The sequence below is a fragment of the Gavialis gangeticus genome, unplaced genomic scaffold (assembly GCF_001723915.1).
Source record: "Gavialis gangeticus isolate Ggan-Ray unplaced genomic scaffold, GavGan_comp1, whole genome shotgun sequence".
NCBI classification, from domain to species: Eukaryota; Metazoa; Chordata; order Crocodylia; family Gavialidae; genus Gavialis; species Gavialis gangeticus.
In genome coordinates this window covers 15,816,761-15,838,710 of record NW_017728996.1, presented here as the reverse complement: position 1 = coordinate 15,838,710, position 21,950 = coordinate 15,816,761, and the positions used below count along the sequence as shown (strand labels likewise).

The window sequence follows — 21,950 nt, the reverse complement described above, 5'->3', positions numbered from 1 at the left end:
TCTCAAGCTAGTTTCAAAACTCTTGGAGAAAAAGTCAGCCACTGTTACTCTATAATGGGGTTTTTTGGCAGATGCAGGGTGGAGGTGCATCTTACAGACTAACTGAATCAGAGATGCACAAGCTTCTTCATCTCTGATTCAGTGAGTCTATAAGGCTGCACCTCCACCCTGCCTTCTTCCCGACTTTAAAGTAACATGGGCTAAGTTTCTCTCTTTGCCAACAAATTGCTGAGAGTCATATTGTAGAGACTTGTTGACTGCATCCCAGTTATTCTTATGTAATAGTTATATTACATTAGCTAGTCAGAGGCCTCAGTCAGGACTGGGATCTCAGTGAACTAAATAATGAACAGACAAGGTAGACATGGTCCAAGCTCCCAGGAGCTTACAGTCTGCAACTTTTCTATAAGGACCTATCTAGGCTACACCATTATAGGAGCTTTTCGTCTTCTACTCTGCTCATCTCAGACCTGGGCTGCATCATTAAAAGACTTGTTTGGCTTATGCAATCCCCAGATTCAAATGTACTCTCTAGCATTATGAAGGCACACCCCATGTTTTTCTTCTGTCTTAGGCCATTGCCTGGTAGCAAACAGCAGCAGTTTTTGAGTCGCATCACTGCAGCACCAACTCACTTTATTTTATATTTGTCACATGATTCTTGCTGTTTGTTCTGGGCACTTGGCTATTCCTTTAAATTAGATGGCTGAGATGCTAAAACTGCAGTAGCAATTACACCTATTGCATGTGCAGTCATATTAAATGTGTGCACAGACAATTTGACTGCTAGCAGATTGCTTGTGGGCACATTTTTGTGTAAGCAATCTTGAAAACTACAGGCATGTGAGGGTACCATTTTACATACAAACTCCTTTGCTACAAGCACCATTTTGGTTTGTAGGCCCTATGTTTTACCCAGACTCTTCAAAATATTTTGTCAGCCTCTGTTCTTGTACTCAGACATTCAGATCCCAAGGAGAAAGGAAAAGGAAAGGGGCATGGGGAGATGCAAATCCTATGGGACGTATTAGCTAAAGACCATAGTCAACCCACAACCAAATTCACTGCTGCTGAACAGAGTGTAAAGCAGCTCTGGACTGCACCATATCTTCTTCCTTTTATTTTTATACTGTATGTGCAAATCCCTGTGCATATATCACAACAAATGATGCATTTTAATACTTTAAAAGAACTGAATGGTTGTATAAAACTTGAAATGTCACATGAAACTCTAGGGATGCCCATGTTTCATAGACACAGAAATATTGCCTAATTTATAGTACTATGTAATATACTAAGATATATTATGAAAGACAATAACCTTCATTCCCATACAATTTCAGCTTTCTGTGTAGCACGGATATTGCAGTACAATTGTGGACATTCTTCAACACATCTATAAAAGTGAAGCTTTTGCGATTTCAATTTTGTGGACTTACTTTCTTCTGCCCTGGGAATAATGACTTCAGCTTAGTATCTGTAGCTTGCCACTGGCATGGACTTTGACATACACATTCGGACCAGTGATGGGTGACGAAAACTGCATTTTGTCTCTTGAGTTACCGTGACATCATCTCATCTCCAAGAGATCAGAAAGCTAGGATTCAGTGGATGCTAGTCTCAAGGATCTACCACAATCAAGCAAATGACTACAACATAAAGCCAGTGGTAATGACTACAATGCCTAGCATAATTATTCACATAAAAGCCCATGGATGTTTTTAATAAGTCAAAAGACCATGTGAAAAGAATTACCATGTTTTATACACTGTTTCAGGTTCAGATTTAAGCTTCATTGACTGAGGGAATCTATCATTATAACCTACCAAACAGCTGTTTGAATACTTGAATGAAAACAGAAGGGTGAGGAAGTTTCTTCTTTTCTTAGGACAGGGTATACTGAGTGAGAAATATTTAAATATATCAGCTCAGGCCATAAACGCATGGTTGATGAGACAATAGGTGTGTCTGCAGCCTACCGCAGAAAGTAAAGGTAACCAAACTGGCCTCTAGAGCACTACACAGATTAATTTATTCTGCCAAACAGCACTGCAAGGGTACCTAAACAAGCTATAAGAGGCTGTTCACGTGTGTTTGGCACCCTCCTGACCATAATACCCTGGGCAGTTGCCCATGTTGCCCACCCCTAAGGTCAACTCTAGGTATCCCTATGATACACCGGAGTCTGCAGACTAGACGTGCCCACTGCCACACAACTGTGGTTGCATAACTATTTTCAGCTATAAAGGGATCAAGTTAAATGAGAACCACTAGCCAAGAAACTCTGGTCTCCAACACCAAGCAATATGTACCATGTTCCAGTACGTCAGCACACATGATGAACAAACAAGTAATTCTGTCCACTGAGCAGCAATTTGGACCATGGTGCCAACAGGTAAAATAACAAGCTGAGGTACAATGAATTGGACATACACACTGCCACAACAGGACATTATGAGTAATGGGGATGTACATCAATATCTAGAAGGGGTTCTCAGGCCTAACCTGTGCAGCTCCAGGATGTCTGCTGGCCATTCAAACCCTCAGTTCCTAAGGCTCCAAATGGCCTGTTCATGTTGTTATTGCTAGGGCTGCACAAATAATTTATTTTTCAGTTCAGCAGCTGGACCCCCCCAAAAAATAAAAATTGTTGTTCATTGAATGAAACATTCCAGTTGACCTAAAATGAAACATTTCGTTTTCAGGTACTTTGAATACAATAGGCTGTAGCCAGTAGGACAAATAATACTCTGGCATGCATCAACCGATGCATCTCCAGCAAAACCAAGGAGGTGATTCTTCCACTTTACTCAGCACTGGTGAGACCGCAGCTGGATTACTGCATCCAGTTCTGGGCACTGCACTTTAACAAGGATGCGGACAAGCTTGAGGGAGTCCAAAGAAGAGCAACCCATATGATCAGAGTCTTAAAAGGCAAGCCATACGAGGAAAGGCTGAGGGATCTGGGACTCTTCAGCCTGAGGAAAAGAAGGCTGAGAGAGGACCTCAGCCTACTGCTACAGTAAGGGACTACATCAAGGGCTTGGTGAGCGACTGTTCACCAGGGCACCCGAGAGGAATCCTGGAATATCAATTTGGGCTCAACATTAGGAAAAACTTTGTCACAGTTAGGGCGTCCAGATTGGAATAAGCTCCCTCCAGAGGTGGTGCAATCACCTACCCTAGAAATCTTCAAGAGGAAACTAGGCAGGCACCTTGCTGGGGTCACCTGACCCCCAGTTATCTTTGGTGCAGGGGGCTGGACCCGAAGATCTTCTGAGGTCCCTTTCAGCCTTACAAACTATGAGTCTATGAAAACCAAAGGAAATGAAGAGCTAGATTCACAATCCTACCAGAGAAGGTGAAGAAAGTGCCATCCTTTCATTCAGTAACCCAGTGGTTAGGGCACTCTCTCAGAACATTTTGGACCTGAATTCAACTCCTTCCTCCTCTGAAGGGAATGAAATGGTCATCCCAAACTTCCCAGGAGAGGGTCCAACTACCCTGCTGTTCGGGTATTCTGGCCAGGGGGTGCTATCCATCTTTCTTGCTGATGTTGACACTGTTCCCCTTTGTATATTCATTGATGCGGGGATTAAAATTCAGGAATTTTGCTTTCCAGCTAATATTGTAACTATCTGGTGAGGTAGACAACCTGAAATCAAGTCCACACTCAAGAGTACATGCTGACCATCTTATCATAAGGTATTCTGAAGCGAGTCTCCTCCACTCCCTCCTGTTGGAGCGGTTTCATTTTACCCAAGATGCTTAAAAAATGATTGAGATGGAGAGTGAATGTGTAATTATTGATACAAAGTGGAAACGCATCAGCAAGAGGGACTGAAGGAGAACAACCTCCGTGGTCCACAGCATGATGGTGAGGGCACTCTCCTGGGAATCAGTAGTAGGTTGAAAATTTTTCGTGAGAAAGAGGGAACTAAATACAGGTTTCCTACATCCTCAGTCAGTTCACTGATTGCAGAGTTCTTGTGTAATGGGGAATGACCACCTAGTCCTTTTATCGCTTTCATGTATGCCTGCCCTCTAAAGTAATTCAGCAAGTTTGACCCCAATTTGCACATAATTTGTGGGGACTGAAACAGCAATGCCCATTAATTTACTATTCACCAGAAATGTCTCCAGAGCACTAGCTGGTGCTATTTATCACACACACAATGCACCCATTGCATACAGTGGGCACCACAACAAACCATTGCCTTCCACCGAGCCCCAAAGGTGCATCGTGAAGCCTGTAGGAATACCACACATCCAGTGCAAGAATCAGGAAAGGTGGAGGCAAAGAGTCACCACTGATTCCTGTTGGGAGACCAGGGGAAAAAGGAAGGTTGTCAATAGCTCATTCCCCATTTGAGCCAAGAAGCAAAGGAAAACGCATGAGGGTAGAAGTGGACAAAAGAAGCAGGAAAAAAAAGAAGGAAGAATAAGGTAAGATATAGGAAGTAGCCAAGACTGAAAGGCAGGACTGAATCTAATGCAACTTGCTCAGTAATGAGATATAATCAGCCAATATCCAAACAAAGTTGCCCTTGTGTATCTGTGATGTTGCAGTCCATCCAATCAACATGCAACTTGGCCCCTAGGTGTAGATTTGCTGCTTATACGGGGCCTAGCACACTGTGAGTGCAAGGTGAATAATGAATAAATCACAGCACGAGATTCAAATAGGCATAACAACAAACACGTGGGAAATCAAACCCAATCACACCAAGGACAACATAATAAAAAGAGCAATAATGTTTCAATCTACTCATTAAAATCTATTAAGCTGTAACTGCATACACCATCCCCCTGGCTTTCCAACACGTCCGCCAGGAAATGTGCAATTATAAATTACTGTCAGTCAGGAAAATGGGCACACTCTTCCCTTCCGAGGTTGTGGATCAAGCCCCATCCTTTCTTTACCCCACCACATTGATGGTAACCTGAAGGGTCTGCTCATTTCCACAGTACTACTGTATCTTAAGCAAAATGACCTCCCAGGGCCGAAAACTAGTCTAGTAGCCCAAAACACATATATTGCTGCATTTACAGAAATCAACGTCAAGTCATTTTTATCATGGAATAACAGTATTTAAAGGCCGCTCCACCCCTCACACCAATGTAAATGGGAAGGAACACCTCTGCTATCATCAGGGTCAACCTGGTGTGAAAGAACAGAAAGAGCTTCACTGAGCACTTCGCAGCGTCACAGAGCTTTACAAATGTTGTGCCAGATTTTGCTATGAGCCAACACAAGACTACTGAGGTGAGAAGAGATGTATTCATTCATACCAGGCCCATTAACTAATTAGTCCTTGCAGCCTGCTGTGAGGTACAGAAAGTATTGTCATTATCATTGTCAGATGGGGAACCAGATTTAGTGACCTGTCTGAAAGCAGAGAGAAAGGGTCAGTGTCAGAGCTGGTATTTGAACTCAATGGGCTTTGACTCTCAGTGCTGTGATCCTGGTTCTCGGTGTGCGTTATGATGGTGAAGGCTTTCGGGCAATTTAATCAAAGACCAACCATTGCGCCAGCCTGCTAGATTAGCTTGGACGGTGGGAAAAATGACTTGCTATTTAGATGGAGCGTGCTCGTCTGCCCAAGCTCCTGGAAGTGCACGGTGCCCACTAGAAAAGAACAGCAAGGAAGGTCAAGCCCCCAAACCTCAAGGACCCGGGCACCGAGCCCCAAGGAGGCCAAAAGCATCATGCAACAAACCCAGTTGCTGATGCATGACTGGCACAGAGGCTCTCAGACACAGGCCACAGACAGGCTCTTGCTACAAAGGCCCAGATACCCTGATAAATTAGGTGAGGGTATGTTGGAACAACTGGCTGCTAATTAGCCACAACCCCCTCACCCCCCACAACAGGATACCAGCAGAGTGGCAGAGAGCATCTCAACTAAATTAAATTTTAAAAAATCCTGCTGTGATCACTCCCCTGACAGCCCCTTCCTTCATCTCCCCTCTCGGCCTTTTTATTTATTGTAATTACTTTAGTAATAAGATTTGTTTCCTTGTTATTATATATATTACCATGCAGGGCAACAACAACAAAAAAAATAATAGCCGGGAAGAGTTATGTTGCTTATTTATCTCCTTGGCCGTTATTGGGCCGCTGGGGTAGGGAAAGGGGCTGGGGGAAGGGAGTATCGGGGAAAGCAGTAAATAGAGAAGAAAGCGTATTCCTGAGGAGCAAAGATGTATGGGAACATATTTACGGAGAAGGAAACACTAGCAATGAGCGAATAAAGCTAATAACTCAGAGGGGCAAGGCAGCTCTGGCAGATAAAGCACAGAATAAATAACACACCGCTGGAAGCCCAGGCAGCTGGAGCTGCGGAGCGCTATGAGCTTAGGTCGAGAGCCTCCAGCTGCAAAGGGAGACCTGCCTCTGGGAAGGCCAAGGATGGACAGTGACCTCAGCACTGTGCAAAGAGAGGCAACAGCTACAGAACAGAGCCGTTCTTTCTCCCTTGGGCTTGGGAAGCCTTCATGCTGCCTGCTGCTCCACCAGCCTTTTGTGTAATAATGAAAGGCGTTCAGGGATGGTGCAGCCTTTCTCTGCCCATGCATCACATGGGCACAGGGGGAACTGGGGAGCTATCCAGGTTGTAGCCACATTGGGCCAGAGGCAAAAGGAATCAAAACTCCTGATAGAGGTGATCTCTTCTATCAGACTAACGATATTTCTGAAAAAAATAAATAAATTAAAAAATTTCAATTGCAAGCTTTCAGGCACAAACATCCTTCATCAGACATAGGAGAAAAGATCATAAAAGTTCTCCTGGGTAGAAATGAAAGTTGATATTTCTAGGAGAGTCGAAGGTGTGGTAAAAATCACCTGTTTAGAACAGTTTGTTTTATGTGCAGAGGAGGCTCAGAGAAATGTTGGAGTAGTTTGGTTACAGTTGTTTGGTGGTAAGCAGGATGCAGTCATACTTCTGTCTGGTTATGGTGTTCCGCATTTCACAGAGGAGTAAAAAGATGGAGTGCTTTTCTGGGCAGGCATTTCTTGTTCACTTTTGTTCCAGACACACCAGCCTTCAACCGAGAGCTCCCAGGGAACCCCTGGCTTAGCTGGCAGGAGCAGGAATAAGGTCTGGGTCACTCCAAAGGAGCTGGGATATTGGTTAGCAGGCTGCCTCTGATCTCAGCTCCACCAGGAGAGATGGAAGTGGCAGGCACAGCTGCTCCAAACAGGGAGGGTTGGCAAGGAGAACAGGGTCAAGCTTCCTGAGGAACAAGCTGATGTGATGCCTCTCATGGGCAGCTTCCCCTGGCCTATGGAGCACTGGGTAGAGACTGTAAAGCTGTCTTCTCCTAGGGAAACCCCCTGGGGAAAGGCAGGAGCAAGTTCACTACCCACACTGAATCTCACCTCTGCAGGGTGGAGTTCACAACTGCTTTCCAGGCCTCCAGCCAGCCCATGCACACCTGTCACGCCTGAAACATTCTTCTTGGTTAGGTGGCAGCGATAAGCACACACCGCTCACACTTCATTCACCCCGGACACATTCATCCATACCTACAGCCATCTTCAAACACTTAAGGGAGTTCCCAGGGACACCCGTTTATCTATACCAACTCGCTAGCACTCTTACTACAAATATCTTTCCTGGAATCCTTCTTGGCAAGTATTCAACATCTGGAGAGGTCATTCTCATTTCCTGGCTCCCCTGGATGATGTGGGAGAAGGAGCCTGTAGTCTATGCTGGTGTACAGGTAAAGTAACCCTGATGCACGGCCCTTCCTTCTTCCCCTGCCTAGAGATCCTCTCTGCTATACAAAGACGAACCTTCTCAGCATGCCAGATATTGAAAAACTCTGAAATGCCCCTTGAGATCTCTCTTTACAGAAGGCCAGCAGCTTCTCTGACCGCTGCTCCCTCCCCGCTCCTCCCCTGGCACCCCCCAGTACCTATAATACACAGCCTAGCCACTAATGTGGCAAGAGCCTTCATAATCTTATGAAAGGAAATAAACCGTTCAATTCCCCTGCTATTGGGAAGAGGCTTGTTGAGGGCAGGGTTGGAGGGGTGGCATGGGGAGAAGGGGAGGTTGGGGACATTTGCATTTACAAAGCTTTATGTGATAATAATTCAAGATTGAACCCTTTCGAGCTCAATTCTGGGTTATAAACTGACTCCAGGAGGAGGCTGAGAAGGCCATTAGCTTACTCCATTCCTTAACTAAAACAACACGTCTCCCAGCCAGAATGCAGGAGATTCAGCTTTGTAAATAGAGCAGAAATTTAGCTTTTTTGTAAAAAAAGCATCACAGCCAACATTTTGTGACACAGAGGCAGGCCTGCCTCTCCTCAGTGTTTTATGAGTACTATGTGAGATCAAGGATCAGGCTTTTCAGGTAGAAGCCCCTCATTTGAGATGTACACTGTCTTAGAAAACATACAATTCTTGAATGGCTGTGGGGTATGACTTAACAAGGCCTTTCTATTGCTGCATTTCTAGATTATCAAGCTCTGCCAAGTTGGCTTCAGTGAAACAGCCATAGTTAATTTGGGGTAGATACACCAGCCTGTATAAAACAAGACTTTGTTTCCCATGACATTTTCCTTAAAAATCTAAGGAAATACAGGCTAAATGAGCGTACTGTACATAATTGACTGGATAATTGTGCTCAATGAGTCACCACCAACGGTTCAATGGCTAGTTGGGAGAACGTTTCAGGCAGGGTTCCCCAGGGGTTTGTTCCATGTCTTGTTTAATATCTTCATGAATGATTTGGACAATGAGACAGAGGGCACTCCTAGCATATCTGTGGATGACACCAAGTTGCGTGGAGGTGCAGCCACTCCAGAGGGCAGGGCTAAGGTCCGAAATGACTTGGAGAGCCTGATGTCCTTGATGAAGACTATCAAGGTTCAGTGGAGTAGACCTGCACTAACTTTTAAATTTGCTGAAGGCCTATATTCCCCTTGGGCTACACGAGCATGTGTCATTGCCCCCCTGAGGACCACATACACCCAGCTGCCCCCCGCCACTACACTGTGCAACTTTCACTGCTGTTCCCTGCAGCAGTGCTTGCTCTGATCTACCCTTAGCTTCCCTGCTGTACAGCACCTCTCAGTCACCTTGGGCTGCAGCCTCTTCCAGCACTGAAAGCTGTGCCGTGCCTTGCAGCCCCATGCCCTAGGGCAGGAGTAGGGACATAAGCCAGAGGGGGAAGCCAGAGAGAGGAGGAGATTGGAGCCTCCAGCTGTAGCTACAGCTACAGCAATGTGGGGAAAGCGGCAGCCAGATGGGAGTCTGCGGGTCACGATTTAACCCCTTGTGGACCACATGTAGCCCACAGGTCACCAGATGGACAGCCCTGCAGCAGACAAACTGAATATGAACCAATAGTGTGCTCTTGTTGCAAAAAGAGCCAGCAGCATACTGGGCTGTGCTAATAGGAGTGTTGCTTCCAAGTCAAAAGAAGTGATTCTTCCACTCTATTCAGCACTGGTGAGGCCTCACCTGTAATAGTGTGTCCAGCTTTGGGCCCCACTCTTCAAGAAGGTTGTGGACAGCTTGGAAAGAGTTCAGTGCAGAGCAACAAAATTTATTACAGGCCTGGGAAGCATGCCTTAGGAGGACAGGCTGAAAGACCAGGGACAGGACTAAGATTGTACTGCTAGCCGAGCAAGGCTCTGGCAGTAGGAGGATTGGGAATGGGAAAATGTGGGAATCCAATCTGTATAGGGAATGAATGGGTAGTTTGCATGTGAAACAAGAGCATTCCTGTGCAAGCTTCCACTCCCTGTGTGATCAATGATCCTGCACGGCTGAATCATTGTTAATTTAATGCTTCTGAGAAGTGGGAAAAAACCCATCAAGCATAGGCACAGTTGGCAAGCACTGGGTATTAGCATTTGGCAGTATTTATTATTGCTGTTTATGGTGATATAAATTAGGTTTATACTGATATAATTAATAACTCTAAATTTAGGTACAATAAATAGTGATATTTATCCAGAACTGCAATGTCTGGAGAAGCCCAGCCAAGAACACAAAATGCTGACTACCTTTTCCTGAGCACGAGTACAGGCATGTGTGCATTACAAGTGAATGCATGTGTATTTATATTTTGGATTTAAAACTTCATTGCTGAACAACAAGAAAGATTTCTACACCTCCACTTCCCTGCCTGCCTGTCATCTGACCCCACCAGGGAAGGAATCCTGCTTTATCTGCCCATCAAAGAGCAACCCATGCAAAGGCACTCTCATGGACCCAGAGGAACAGACTTCCACCTTCAGCTTCCTCTGTGCAAAAATTAAGTTTATTTTCTACCTATGGGGACTTTTTACCATCTTTAATTTTCGCTGGGCCTGAGGAATGGCACGTGTGCCCAAAAGCTTGCAGAAAAAAGAAGATTTTTTTTTTTTTTTTGCTATTTCTTAGTTGGTCTAATAAGTATCATCTCTCTGAACCAAGTGTTCTAGAGTTTTATATTCCTTGTGTGCATGTGCACACAAATGCAAGGGATGCAGCCATGCATGAACTGTGCATATAGGCCATTTAGGGGAGGATGCATCCTAAGGATGTGAGGATGCATGGGCTCTTTAATGGGAGGGTGCCAAGGGTTTGGAACAGTATAATAGTGCAATGTCTATATCCCTTCATCATACAACCTCCCTGTGCACCGCCAGTTTAATCCTGGTACCAGTCCCCTTGCAGATCCCGATTCAGATCATACTACATAACTCAGATAATAATAAACTTCATCTGAAGGTACTTTAAAGGTTTTATTCCGAGACGCATGAAGACTTTTTTTCCCTAAGTTGCAGCCAGGCTCTTCTTAAAAACTTTGTGCTTTTGTACAAGTCAAAAACAGATACAAATACAGTATTTAAAAATGGAAGCTGGTTGGCTCTGAACAGAAAACATACCACATCTCAGCACAAGTGCAGAATTCTTCATCAGCAGATTTTGAAGTATTTCACAAATCTGGGAGACCATTATTACCTCCATTTAACGAAGTGGGAAACTGAGGCCAGAAGGGAGCATCAACTCACCCAAAGCTACATAGCCCATCAGTGGCAGAACCAGGAATAAAATCCAGGTCTCCTGGTACCCAGACCCATTTCTGAGAGTAAACAATGCCTGGGGGCAGCACTCAGGGACACTCTTTATTACCCAGGCAAAGACAACTGCTATTGCAGTCACACACCCTGTTCTCTCTCAAAGGATGACTTTATATTGGTTCTTTTTTTTTTTTTTTCCTTTGAACTAAAAATTGACCAAAACATCATTCAGCCAGTTCAATTCATCCTTGTATGCTTATATATAGTGTTCGCTTCTTGGTCAGGTCTCAGTGAGTAGTGAAGTTAAATGTCTAGTATTTCATTTAGAAGATGCAAGCAAAAAATTGATCAGCTCTGTTACCTGAATATCATTTAACAGGGCCTGCACCCGACTGCTGGCCTCTAGGGCAGATTAATGAACCAGTGCATTTTGTCACATACAACAACCGGCCCAGCATGATGCTTATAATTTCTTTCTAGTTTGGAAAAAGCCAAGTTCTGCTAGGTGATGGTTAGTGACCTGGACTTGTAAATGAGGATCACTGCTTCCCCATACACAGACACACACACACACCATCTTTTAAAGTAAGATACAGCGATGTAATTACCTCCATTGCTGAAGGAGAGGGCTGGCTTACAGAAGCACTGAATGAAATGAAAAGCCAGGAAGGTGGAGGGGAGGAGACAGAGGGAGGAGGAGAGATCTTGGCCCCACGCTGCTGGAGTGTAATCACATTACTGCAGTCACGTCTGCATAAGAGGAATATTTGCCGCATGCAACTTTCAGATCACATTAGCCGAAGCAAACACCAAGGCCCTCCTCATCTGGTTACTGCACCTGGCTCCTGAAGTGTGACCGTGTGGTGCCCTCCTGGGATGAGAGCACTCTTCCATTGGGCTGGATATTTGGCAGGGAGCCAGCAGGGAGCAGGCGATTGGGTTGCTGGCAGGAACCCTTTGTAAATGCACTGCGCTGGCATCCATCTCAGTGACTGGCAATGAAGTATTATGTATGCTCTGGCATGCAGGATAGTGGGGGGAGGGCAAGGAGCTTCAAACTCTGCCAACAACAAAAAAAAAAAATCCTCTCCTACATAAGGAAAGATGCTGAGATAAGGGGACTGGAGCAACATTAATACTGTGGCACAAAAAGAGAGGGAGGCAGGGAGAGATTTATAGGGGTCTGCACTTCTGAAGTGGACAGATTTGCAATCGTTCTGCTCATTAAAAAGCCAGAGCCAGGGAGGGATGCTCAAGGTAAGCCTCTCGATCAGACTGCTCTGGCTGGCTCCTTTAAGAGTTTTCCTAAAGGAGGCAGAGAGTACAGTCACAGCCTGATGAGAGAGGAGGCAAGACGCTTGGGCAGAGCCTGGTGCAGGAATGGCAGCATGGAGGGCAGCACGCTGCTGCACCGGACCCCAGTCAATAGGACCTCTACTAGGCCTGGAGGTCCAGTTTCAGCACGATCCTTGTGCCCAAGAGATCCACAGGACCTTAACCTGCTCTGGCGTGGGGGCACAAGGCCGCAATCTGTGAACTGGGAAGGGGAAGCAGCAACCCAAGAGTCCAGGAGAGAGAGCATTAGACTCTAGAGGCTGTGATGGTGCAGCCTAAATGAGGCTCAAGGAGCAAGGTGGGAGAGTCCAGCACAGACTTGTTCTTAGACCCTTCAATGTCCCGGCCAATCTCTTGGAGAGCAGGGGTAAAAACGGAGCAGTGGAGATCCAAAACCAAGTGACAGGTTCAAAGACATGAGTGACCTAAAAGCAGCTAGATTTTAAGTTCTTTAAGGGGCAGGGTCTATCTTATGTGTTTATATACTAGCTAGTATGGGGCAAGGGGAGGCAGCTGGACCATGACTGGAGCTTGTAAGCACTGCTTCTGTATAAATAATAGCAATCATTTGTCATTCATGTGAATTCACATCCTGCTAAGCCCTGCCAAAAGACAGTGTGTTCCAGTGGAGAAGACAACGGACTCAGAAGGATTAGACTCCATTGCCAGCATTGCTGTTTGTGATCTCGCCAAGTCTCTGTACCATTGTTTCTTCTTGGATGTACACATGCCCTGCCTTTTAAGTTGAGATCTGTTCAGAAACAGGGAATTATACTTAGGGAAGTTTGAGGCTGTCGGTTCATTTCTCTCTCATCATTGCTTTTCATTGTTTGCTGCTGCCTTCCCACTCACGGGTTCCACCCAGCCAGCAAGAGAAGCAGAAGAGGCAGCGCACCCCGAGGGAGGCTGCTGTCACAACACACTGTCACAGACTCAGGAAAGCCTGGAGGTACCGTCGACTTTTCAGCCAAAACCATTCTCCTGCATGTCCAATGCAATGTGGAGTGGGACAACAACTATGCAACAAGCTGCAAGCATGCAACAGTGAGGATCAAATTTAAGATCATTAGCATCAGAAACAAAAGTCCCTCTCACTGTATCAACAAAAATAGCTCCTCTAGCTATCAACAACAGGCAGGTTTATTCCTCAGCCCCTACCAGGGGTAGACTTCCTCACCATAGAGATGGGCCATCTATGTAATTCCACCACTACTCACTACCCAACCCAGATAGGCAAAGGCTATAGTCAGAGACATCCAAGGCTGTGCCAAACAACACAAAGTCCACGTATCCTGAGGGCACTGGCCAGCCCTGAGGCAAAGATGCTGTATTTCCTTGGCCACCATGTTTTCCATTTTTATACCAGAAGCAGAATAGAGATTCCTTCACGTCAGTAGAGAGGCAGCGTGCATATGATGGCTTGAAGAAGAAAGGAGTAGCGTGAAGACGACTTCAAGGCCAATTCATGATAAGTTAGCATTCACACAAGCATGGGAATATTCAAAAAAAAAAATCTATCCAGAAATGTGGAGGAGAGAAAAAAAAAGAAAGATGTGGGAGAGAGAAGGAGATTTGCTGGATGGAGAAATTTAAGTGAAACGGTAAAGGTAAAATATATTGTTATTCATCTACCCTGCCTCAGGCTAGACAAAGTATTTAATTAAAGCCAGTTATTCCCCAGCATCTCTGCCTTGCAGGTATCGTCTGCACTGATGATTTAGCAACACAGATAGTTCTACACCTAGCCAACCAGAGCCAAGCTAGCTCATGGGGGAGTGGCACTGCTGTGTTCTGGTACCTGAGAGCTCTTCTTGCTGAATGCTGTTTACAGCTGTAGCTTCCTACACAAAAGAGATATGAGAAGAGGGTTGGCCTGGAGACCGTTCCCTACCTGTGACAATGGGAGGCGTAAGATAATGGGATCCATAGGAAGGATGTTCTCTCAACAACACATTGCAAAAACTTGATAACCAGACCCAGCTACAACAGCCAGAGGCACCCCCCCATAGCAAGCAAAAGACTGCTATAACTCACTTGCCATTGATGACTCCATCTGGATTGAGCATGGGGATAATCTTGAAAATGAAACATTTCCTCAGGAGCTCAGCAATGGGGTCACTGCTGACTAGGAACTCCAAGGTCCCCTTCATTACCCAGCTGGCATTGCTCTCACCAGGGTGAACACGAGCCACAAGAACCACATAAGGTCGATTGCCTATAAAACAGAAAGCAAAACCTTGATGTGACATTGCTTTGCATTTTACCTTTTAGGTGGCATTTTGCCTGTTAATTCTTCAATGGAGCAATATAAAGAACCTGAGAGAGGCAGTGCTACCTGCTCTTGACATTTCCTATTTCTAAATGTAGCAAAACCCCATTTTTCTTTCCCTTTTAAAATGCATTCCCTCCCTTTCCCCAACCATTTCTGGGTTTTTCTTTCCATCTCTATTCCCTATAAATAACTATAAAAGTGAGCTAAGATATAAGATAAGCTTCAGCGTTTTATTCTGGTAGCAAGTTGCATTTGTTTTATTTTTTCTCCTTCTTTATATTGTATAGTTATTACGTTTATATTGACTTTTACTTTTCTATATTACTGTTTTACTGGTACTATATGATTTAGGCCTACATATGTAAGTTAGCATAAGTCATGATAAGTTTCCATTTTGCTTGTCAAGTCTCCATCCTGCCCCCAGGCCCAGTTGTGTAACCCATGACTCATACCTATCCCTCCTATGTAACTTGGTTCCTGAATGAATGGGGATGAATGAGGGTGCTTAAGAGACAATGGCAGTAGGTCTAAAAATAGCTCCCTTTGAATGACTAAACCATCAACACCAATACCTGGACCAAACGACCCAGCCCTTGGAACCACCCTCAGCACTCAAGACACAAAAGATAAGGCAACCCACCATTTTGCCAGGCTGCACATGCTCACTATAACATGCGAAGCCCTCTGGGACAGGACTGACATTGCCTGGACAGGCCCTCCCCATAGGAGATCAGAGATAGTCTGCCCCATAAAAAGGGGTAGTGAAGACTGACTCTTTGAGACTCCCTCTCCTTCTGGACCAGCACCATGCCACACCATCTATCCACCCAAAGGCCCTGCCGGCGACCTCCCCTATGGACAAGGACCCCTTTCCAGCCTGGATAGGTAGCTATCATCCCCACCCCGTCTTCAACCAAGGACTTGGACTCTGCTTCTCTTCCCTACCTAGACTCCAGCCCTTTCTCCTGCTGCCATTGTGAGTGTGGGCGTGCGCATGTGTGAGAGAACCAATAACTTCATGGGGCTGGGTAGTGTGTTGTCTGTTTATTAAACTTGTTATTTTGAAACCCTGAGTTGGGTTTTTGTCCATTTCCTGTTTCCTCCTTGCCTCCACTTATCTGCCCCCCACAGTCTTTCAGCTGTCAGCCTGTTTGCAGCCCCAGGCTCCCAGGTTTCTGCCTCTCTCTCTTTCCTGGCTGTCTCCTCCTTGCCACCACTTATCTGCCCCCTCCCCCCCCAATTCTCAGCTGTCTGCCTCAGTTTCCAGCCCCAATCTACCTTAAGTAACCCCAAGCCTCAGTTCCTCAGCCAGCTTCTCTCCAATCCACAGGTTCTCATCTCAGTTCTGGCAACTTTCACTCCCTACACTTTAACTCTCTCTCTCACCTTAACCTTGCCCCAAGTATCCCAGGTACCCCAAGCGCACACATATATACCATGCCATCCAAGTTAGGAACTTACCTATGTGTAGGTGGGTTGTATGTGTGATATATGAATTAGTGATCTGTGTATGTGTAAAGAGTGTGCAGGTATGGACAATTGATTTTTGTCTAACTTTTGGGGTGTATAGTGTATGTTCTTGAATTGGTGTTAGGTATGCATGTGCTTAGGCTAGTTTGGATGTGTATGTGCCTGAACTGGTAGTGTGTGTATGTGTGCACGCGCGCATCCAATTGATTTTTGAGTGTGTGAATGTGCAATTGTACACCACGCCCTCCTGTCTAACAGTGCAATATTGAGATCCTGAGGGTTGGACTGGCCCCACAGGGCAACATAAATACCTTATTTGCAAATCAGCCTCCACATTTGCACCCAGGACTTTCCCTATGTAATCTGCGCAAACTCAAGTGTGTCAGCTTCCGTGATGCTATGCACATGCTATGGTATAGAGTTTTCCACCTGCGTACAGAAGCGCATCAGCCTGCAACTACAAACGTTGGAGGCCATTCTTTGAAAGTTTGGCCCTATGAGCTAAATGTCAAATTGCACTGATACTTAAATGAAACCAGAAAAGGATTTCACTTGCTATGGATGAAGAGCATCTTGGCAGTTTCTCCTAAACCAGTTGACATGAAGCATTTAAAGACATCTGATCTGGTTTGGGCCCAAATTGGGTTCAGGTCTGAGCTCAGCATCATGGGAAACCCCTAAACCAGGAATCAGGATTGAATTAATGCCTACCTCCCATCACACTGCCCCCTAATATCCCCTGCTCCTGCTGACCCCTGCCACCAACAGCTGAACTTCATAGGCTAAATACAATCTGGTCTGGTCCAGCCCATGGGCCACTGGCTGCCAATCCCTGCCCTAAGGCCACTCTCTCATCTTTTGCTATAATTACTTGACTGGTGTTATACGGGTATCACAACTACTAGTATCACAGCCATGTGTGCCTTTTTGCCTGTAAAAGGAAGAAAAACAGTACATAAAAATCTACGCAGATGGGCAAAGAGGACAGTTTTTGAGTCCAACCATTACTCCATTTTAAAGCAGGAGACAAATATTACCCTCATTTCAGGAAGCACTACAGGTATGGGTATAGTAGCACCTTTCATTAAGATTGCCTAGTGTTTTGGATGAGAAGACAATGGTTTTCAGTTCCTTGTAAAAAACTTTGTCAGACTTTAATTGCCAGAGCTGAACTTTTCCATGCTGAGGGTTTCAGCTGAAGCATTCAACTCATTCTGGGAAAGAGTTTAGAGAAAAATATGTTATTTTGCCGATGTCAGTTCATACAAAATAGTTCCCTAAGAAGGTCCATCACATCATAACTTTGGAACAGAGACTTGAAATGTGTTTGGGATTGCGGTCTGACTATAAAAGACATGCTTTTTGCAGTTCCCATGAAAAAACCCCACATTTGGCCTGGTGATATGCTTCTAAAAATTCTTGATCCACAACTGAAAGTTTGGCAGATAAGTTCAGTGAGGATTGCATCTGTGCTGAACATGCTCCAGGGGCAGAGGAGGCAGGATCTGGGAATGCAATAAGATAGGAGTAAATGAAGGGAAGAGCCATGGAGAAGAAAGTGATGAGTAGAGGGAGGAGACCTGCTGGATAGCAACTGTGGAAAAAACAAGGGGAGTGGGAAAACGTGCACAGAAGTTATATTTTGGTCCCATCTTGGGCCACTATTAACAGTCAAACTGACTGAGTTTTTGCTTCTAGACAAGCCAGCATTTATTTTATAAGTGTTTGTCCACATCTGTCAGATCATTTCTAAAACTAACGCACAGGCTATTCCTATACATGTATTGTTTGATGGGACAGTGATTATACTGGCCATAAAATCTGGCAAAGTAGATACCATAGCTTATATAAAATAGTACTGTTTAGACAGTACACAGTTCAGCTGATACCACTTGTATAAGTGCCGAGTTAACAAATACATAGAAACTTACCCTCTTACGGCATCTTCCAAGGATCCCAAACCTACCTGTGCATTTCAAAATGCTTTATAAACTTGAATGAATGAATCCTCATAATTACACCATGAGAAAGAGAGCTATTATACCCATATGAAGAATAGATATAGTGCAGAGAAGTCAAGTGACTTGCCTAACAAAGCAAGAATTCAGTCTGGGAACAGATACCAAATTTTGCATTTTCTAGTCATTTATATTAAATCAGCTGGCCATGGTTCTTCTCAGGATCTACACATGCAGTTCAATTATGCCCCCTAGTTATGTCACAGATGCAGACTCAGATCTGGAGGTAAACACACCTTCCCTCTCTTTGCCCCATCCTCTCTCTTTCTTTCAAACAGCAAGTGTGTATTAAACAGTGAGTTACATCTGAGAGCTCACGCAGAGCTGCTATATCATGAGCCCCGTAAAGCAATGTGAGCGTGAACTCAGTTTCCCAATAGCCTTATATTTGTTCCATATTGTTCTTATACTGTATCATGCTGTGGGTTTATATATCACACACACACACACACACACACACACACACACAGGCCAAAATACAGCACATACCTCAAACACTTAAAAACAAGATGACAGGATACATTTGCAAAGCCACTAGCAGCATTTTTCCACCCTCAGAGCATGTGATTACTATTCTGTTCCAGCCTATACGCCTCCCAATACTCTCTGCCTTTGTAGTACTTTTAACTAGCAACAAGCAAAACTCCAGCCTGTGCAAAGGCATCAGCTGCATGTTGCCATTTCCAGACATTTCCTTCACTCCCCCATCACCATGATTTAGTGCTGTTTTGCAGTCTCATTGCTGAGTTAGACTTATGGGACTGTGCAGTTGTAGCCGGGAATGGGGCTCCTGAGAACTCCTAATGGACAACAGCTGTAAATAGCACAAAGCAAAATAAAACGTGTTCTCTTTTGCAATTGATGACTACAGCTTTAACAACTCTTATCTCTTCCCTGCGTGGAGAGAAAGTGCAGCATGTTAATTGAGAAGCCTCCTTCCAGCAAGTGTTATTTCTTCCCTCAACCCAAAATAAAGAATAAAGAAGTCAAACCCAAGAGCAGGGGCTAGCAAACTGTCCACCAGAACTGCAGAAGAGTTTGCTACTGTTTTGCCAGTCGTAATAGGTGGGGGCGTTTGTTGGTGGGAGGAAGGCAGGAAGGTGAAAGGGTGCTGAATTCATTGCTCGCAGCAATACGACGCTCACTAGCGATTCAGCTGAACCCAGTGGCACTAAACTGATAGGAGCATGCCCGTGTCCAGAGGTGAGCTCCAGACATCTAATAGACTCAAAAGGCAGCAAGGAAATGTTTTGGTTTGGGGTTTTTCCCCCCCCACCTATTAGCCTCCCAATTCTTGAAGAGGTGTTGAGTAAATTCACTATCCACTGAGATCAGTGGGTGTCGAGGACACAGCACCCGACACAAGTTAGGCTGTTGGGTCCTAGCAAATTCATCTGTCTGAGCGAGGGGAGTTCTCCTCGCTATTTTGGTAGATGCGACTGAAATGATCAGCAACCAACATATACAGTCTGCTGGACCATCCAAGCATAAATTACCCTCACGTGTTGTGTGGCAGGGCGCTGGCAGAGCCCCTGCTCTGTACCAGGGTTCCCCCCCCCCCTTAGTGTGCTTGGTGACTGGCATCTGAGAGGGGCCAGAGTGGAGAGTCTTCTAGATCCTTTGCTGCCTGTGGTAGTGGGACTGGACTTGATGGCCCACAAAGCCCCTTCCAAGCCTATGTCCCTATATATTTGGCATGGAGGGGATGGGATTCCTATCCCTTGGCTTTCCCTTCAAATAGAGACTTCTGTGGCATGAATCGAGCTGAAGCCTCCTTTCGCAACTCCCAGACCCTAAGCAGCAAGCCCATTACCAACATGTGAGTGGCTCAGCCCTTCCATCCACAGGAGGGCTGCAGGGCAGGCAAGAACCAGTATATACGTCGCCAACTACTGCAGCTCTTGTTAGCACATGCTCCCTCTCTATGTGCAGCCACAGATAAATCCAAAGCAGGATTGCTGTTCTCCCCAGATCACGCCCTGCCTGCAGACTAATGAAGCAGTAAGTAGAGCAGAGAGTTGATGCCACAGCTATAAAACTCGGTTCAACTGAAGTATTCCAGAAACAAATATTTAATTTTGTGGTAAGCAGGTATCTAGAAATCTGCTGAGGCTATGCTTTCACACACATGCACATGGAGTCACTTATCCGTGCTAGTGTTGTTTCAGGAAACGTGATGAATGGTACTTTTCAAAGTACTGGATAGGGGCTCTGGAGGAGCTGTGCAAGACTCCTGCGCATAGTTCAGTTGATCACTTCTATCATTACAATCCTGGCTGGACATCCAGCTCCAAAACTCTACATTTCTGGCTTCCATCATCTTTTGTGCTGGGCTCCACAAGCAGATAAGTCCATGCTCTCAAATCCCAAAGACCTGCCTTTCTCTCTGCTGTTCCTGTCTTGAGTTTCCTCTGCTTGTCAACTGTTGCCCAGCTGCATGCGTGTTTTTATGACATGCACAAAACAGTCACTAGTGATCTCTCTCTCACATGGGTCCTTCAAGGCTAAAATTTTGAGCCCAGATCTCCACATGCATTAGGCCAGTGCTTAGGCAGAATGCTTCCTGAATTTCGGGGAAGCTGCCAGTATGTTCAGGTTAGCCATTTATCGTTGCAGAGCCCACATGGCACATAACCTTCTCTGGGAATGTAAATAATAAAAAGAAAAAGCACAGGAACCTTTTCATGCTACATAAAGCCTCATCCAACAGATCATGTCTTGTTACACTGCATTACATTTCGACATGCCCAGAATATAACGTGACACCAGCAGACAGCAGAAACCAGAGGCGAGAGACGAAGAAGTCATCGAGACTTCCTGAAAAAACTTTGAACAATATCCTTCTGAATAAAAGATTCTGCTAAGACATACCATATTTCCCTTCTCTCCTTCCCTTCCCTTTATTTATTATGAATATGGGCATTTGCATAAAAATAGGAGCTTTGTTTCTTCTGCACTGTTTGCTTGCGTCAGCTGCTTCATCTGCTGCCTGTTGTCCCCATTCTCAGGTTGTGACATCATCGGCACTTGCTGCGGAGGCAATGGTGATGTTTCCAAGGATTATGACATCAGCCGGGGGGGGTGAGCTGGTAGGTAGGGAGGAATACAAGAGAAAAACAAAATCCTCTTGTCAAGCCATTATCCCTCATCATAATGTTCAAGCGAAGGAGACTGCAGAGCAGATCCAAATGCCCTCCTCTGGTTGGCATTCTGAATTCTTTGCATCTGGGGATTTGATGCTGCCCGTTGTAAAGAAGAGAGCTATTGATGCAATGTAGGACTGACATTTTCAAAGGAGCTTAAGGAAGCTGGGCATCCAGATCCAGTAGAATTTTTCATTAAAAAAAAAAAAAAAAATTCAGGATCTTTGTAGGTTTCCACATCTTCTTCAGCACTCATACTCCCCCAAAACACGAAGCTATCCAAATCCAGATTTTTCCTTTCATGCCAGCTCTAAAAGTGATATTATGACCTTATTTCGTGCGCTGCCTTTAATACAGGTATATTCAATATCCCAAAGCCATACAGCTACACAAAGCCCACCAGCAGACAGGATAAGGTTCAAGGCAGGCACGACAGGGCTCCAAAAGTATTATACATGATGAATATATTAAAGCAGCTGGTTGAGAGACTGTTGACTAGAGAGATCAGAGGAGACGGGAGATATCGATGCAGAATTCTCTCCTAATTAACCAATTTTGTTCCTCCCAAGACTTTTCCACAAGTTGTCAGAGTCTTTTTCAGGTGCATTTGGACTTGGTAAAACTTCCCTCCTCCCCCACAACCCACCACAGCTTTTGCTGACCCTTTTTTTTTTTTTTTTA

At 45.0% G+C, this 21,950-nt stretch overlaps 1 protein-coding gene across 1 annotated transcript in view; it reads right to left on the bottom strand.

Moving 5' to 3' along the window:
• Positions 1 to 21,950, bottom strand: part of AGBL1 (ATP/GTP binding protein like 1) — a 345,924-nt gene that overhangs the window by 146,222 nt on the left and 177,752 nt on the right. The window contains exon 16 of the mRNA XM_019503815.1: positions 14,401 to 14,581. Within this exon, the coding sequence (XP_019359360.1) occupies positions 14,401 to 14,581 (181 nt within the window). The remainder of the gene's footprint in view (positions 1 to 14,400; positions 14,582 to 21,950) is intronic.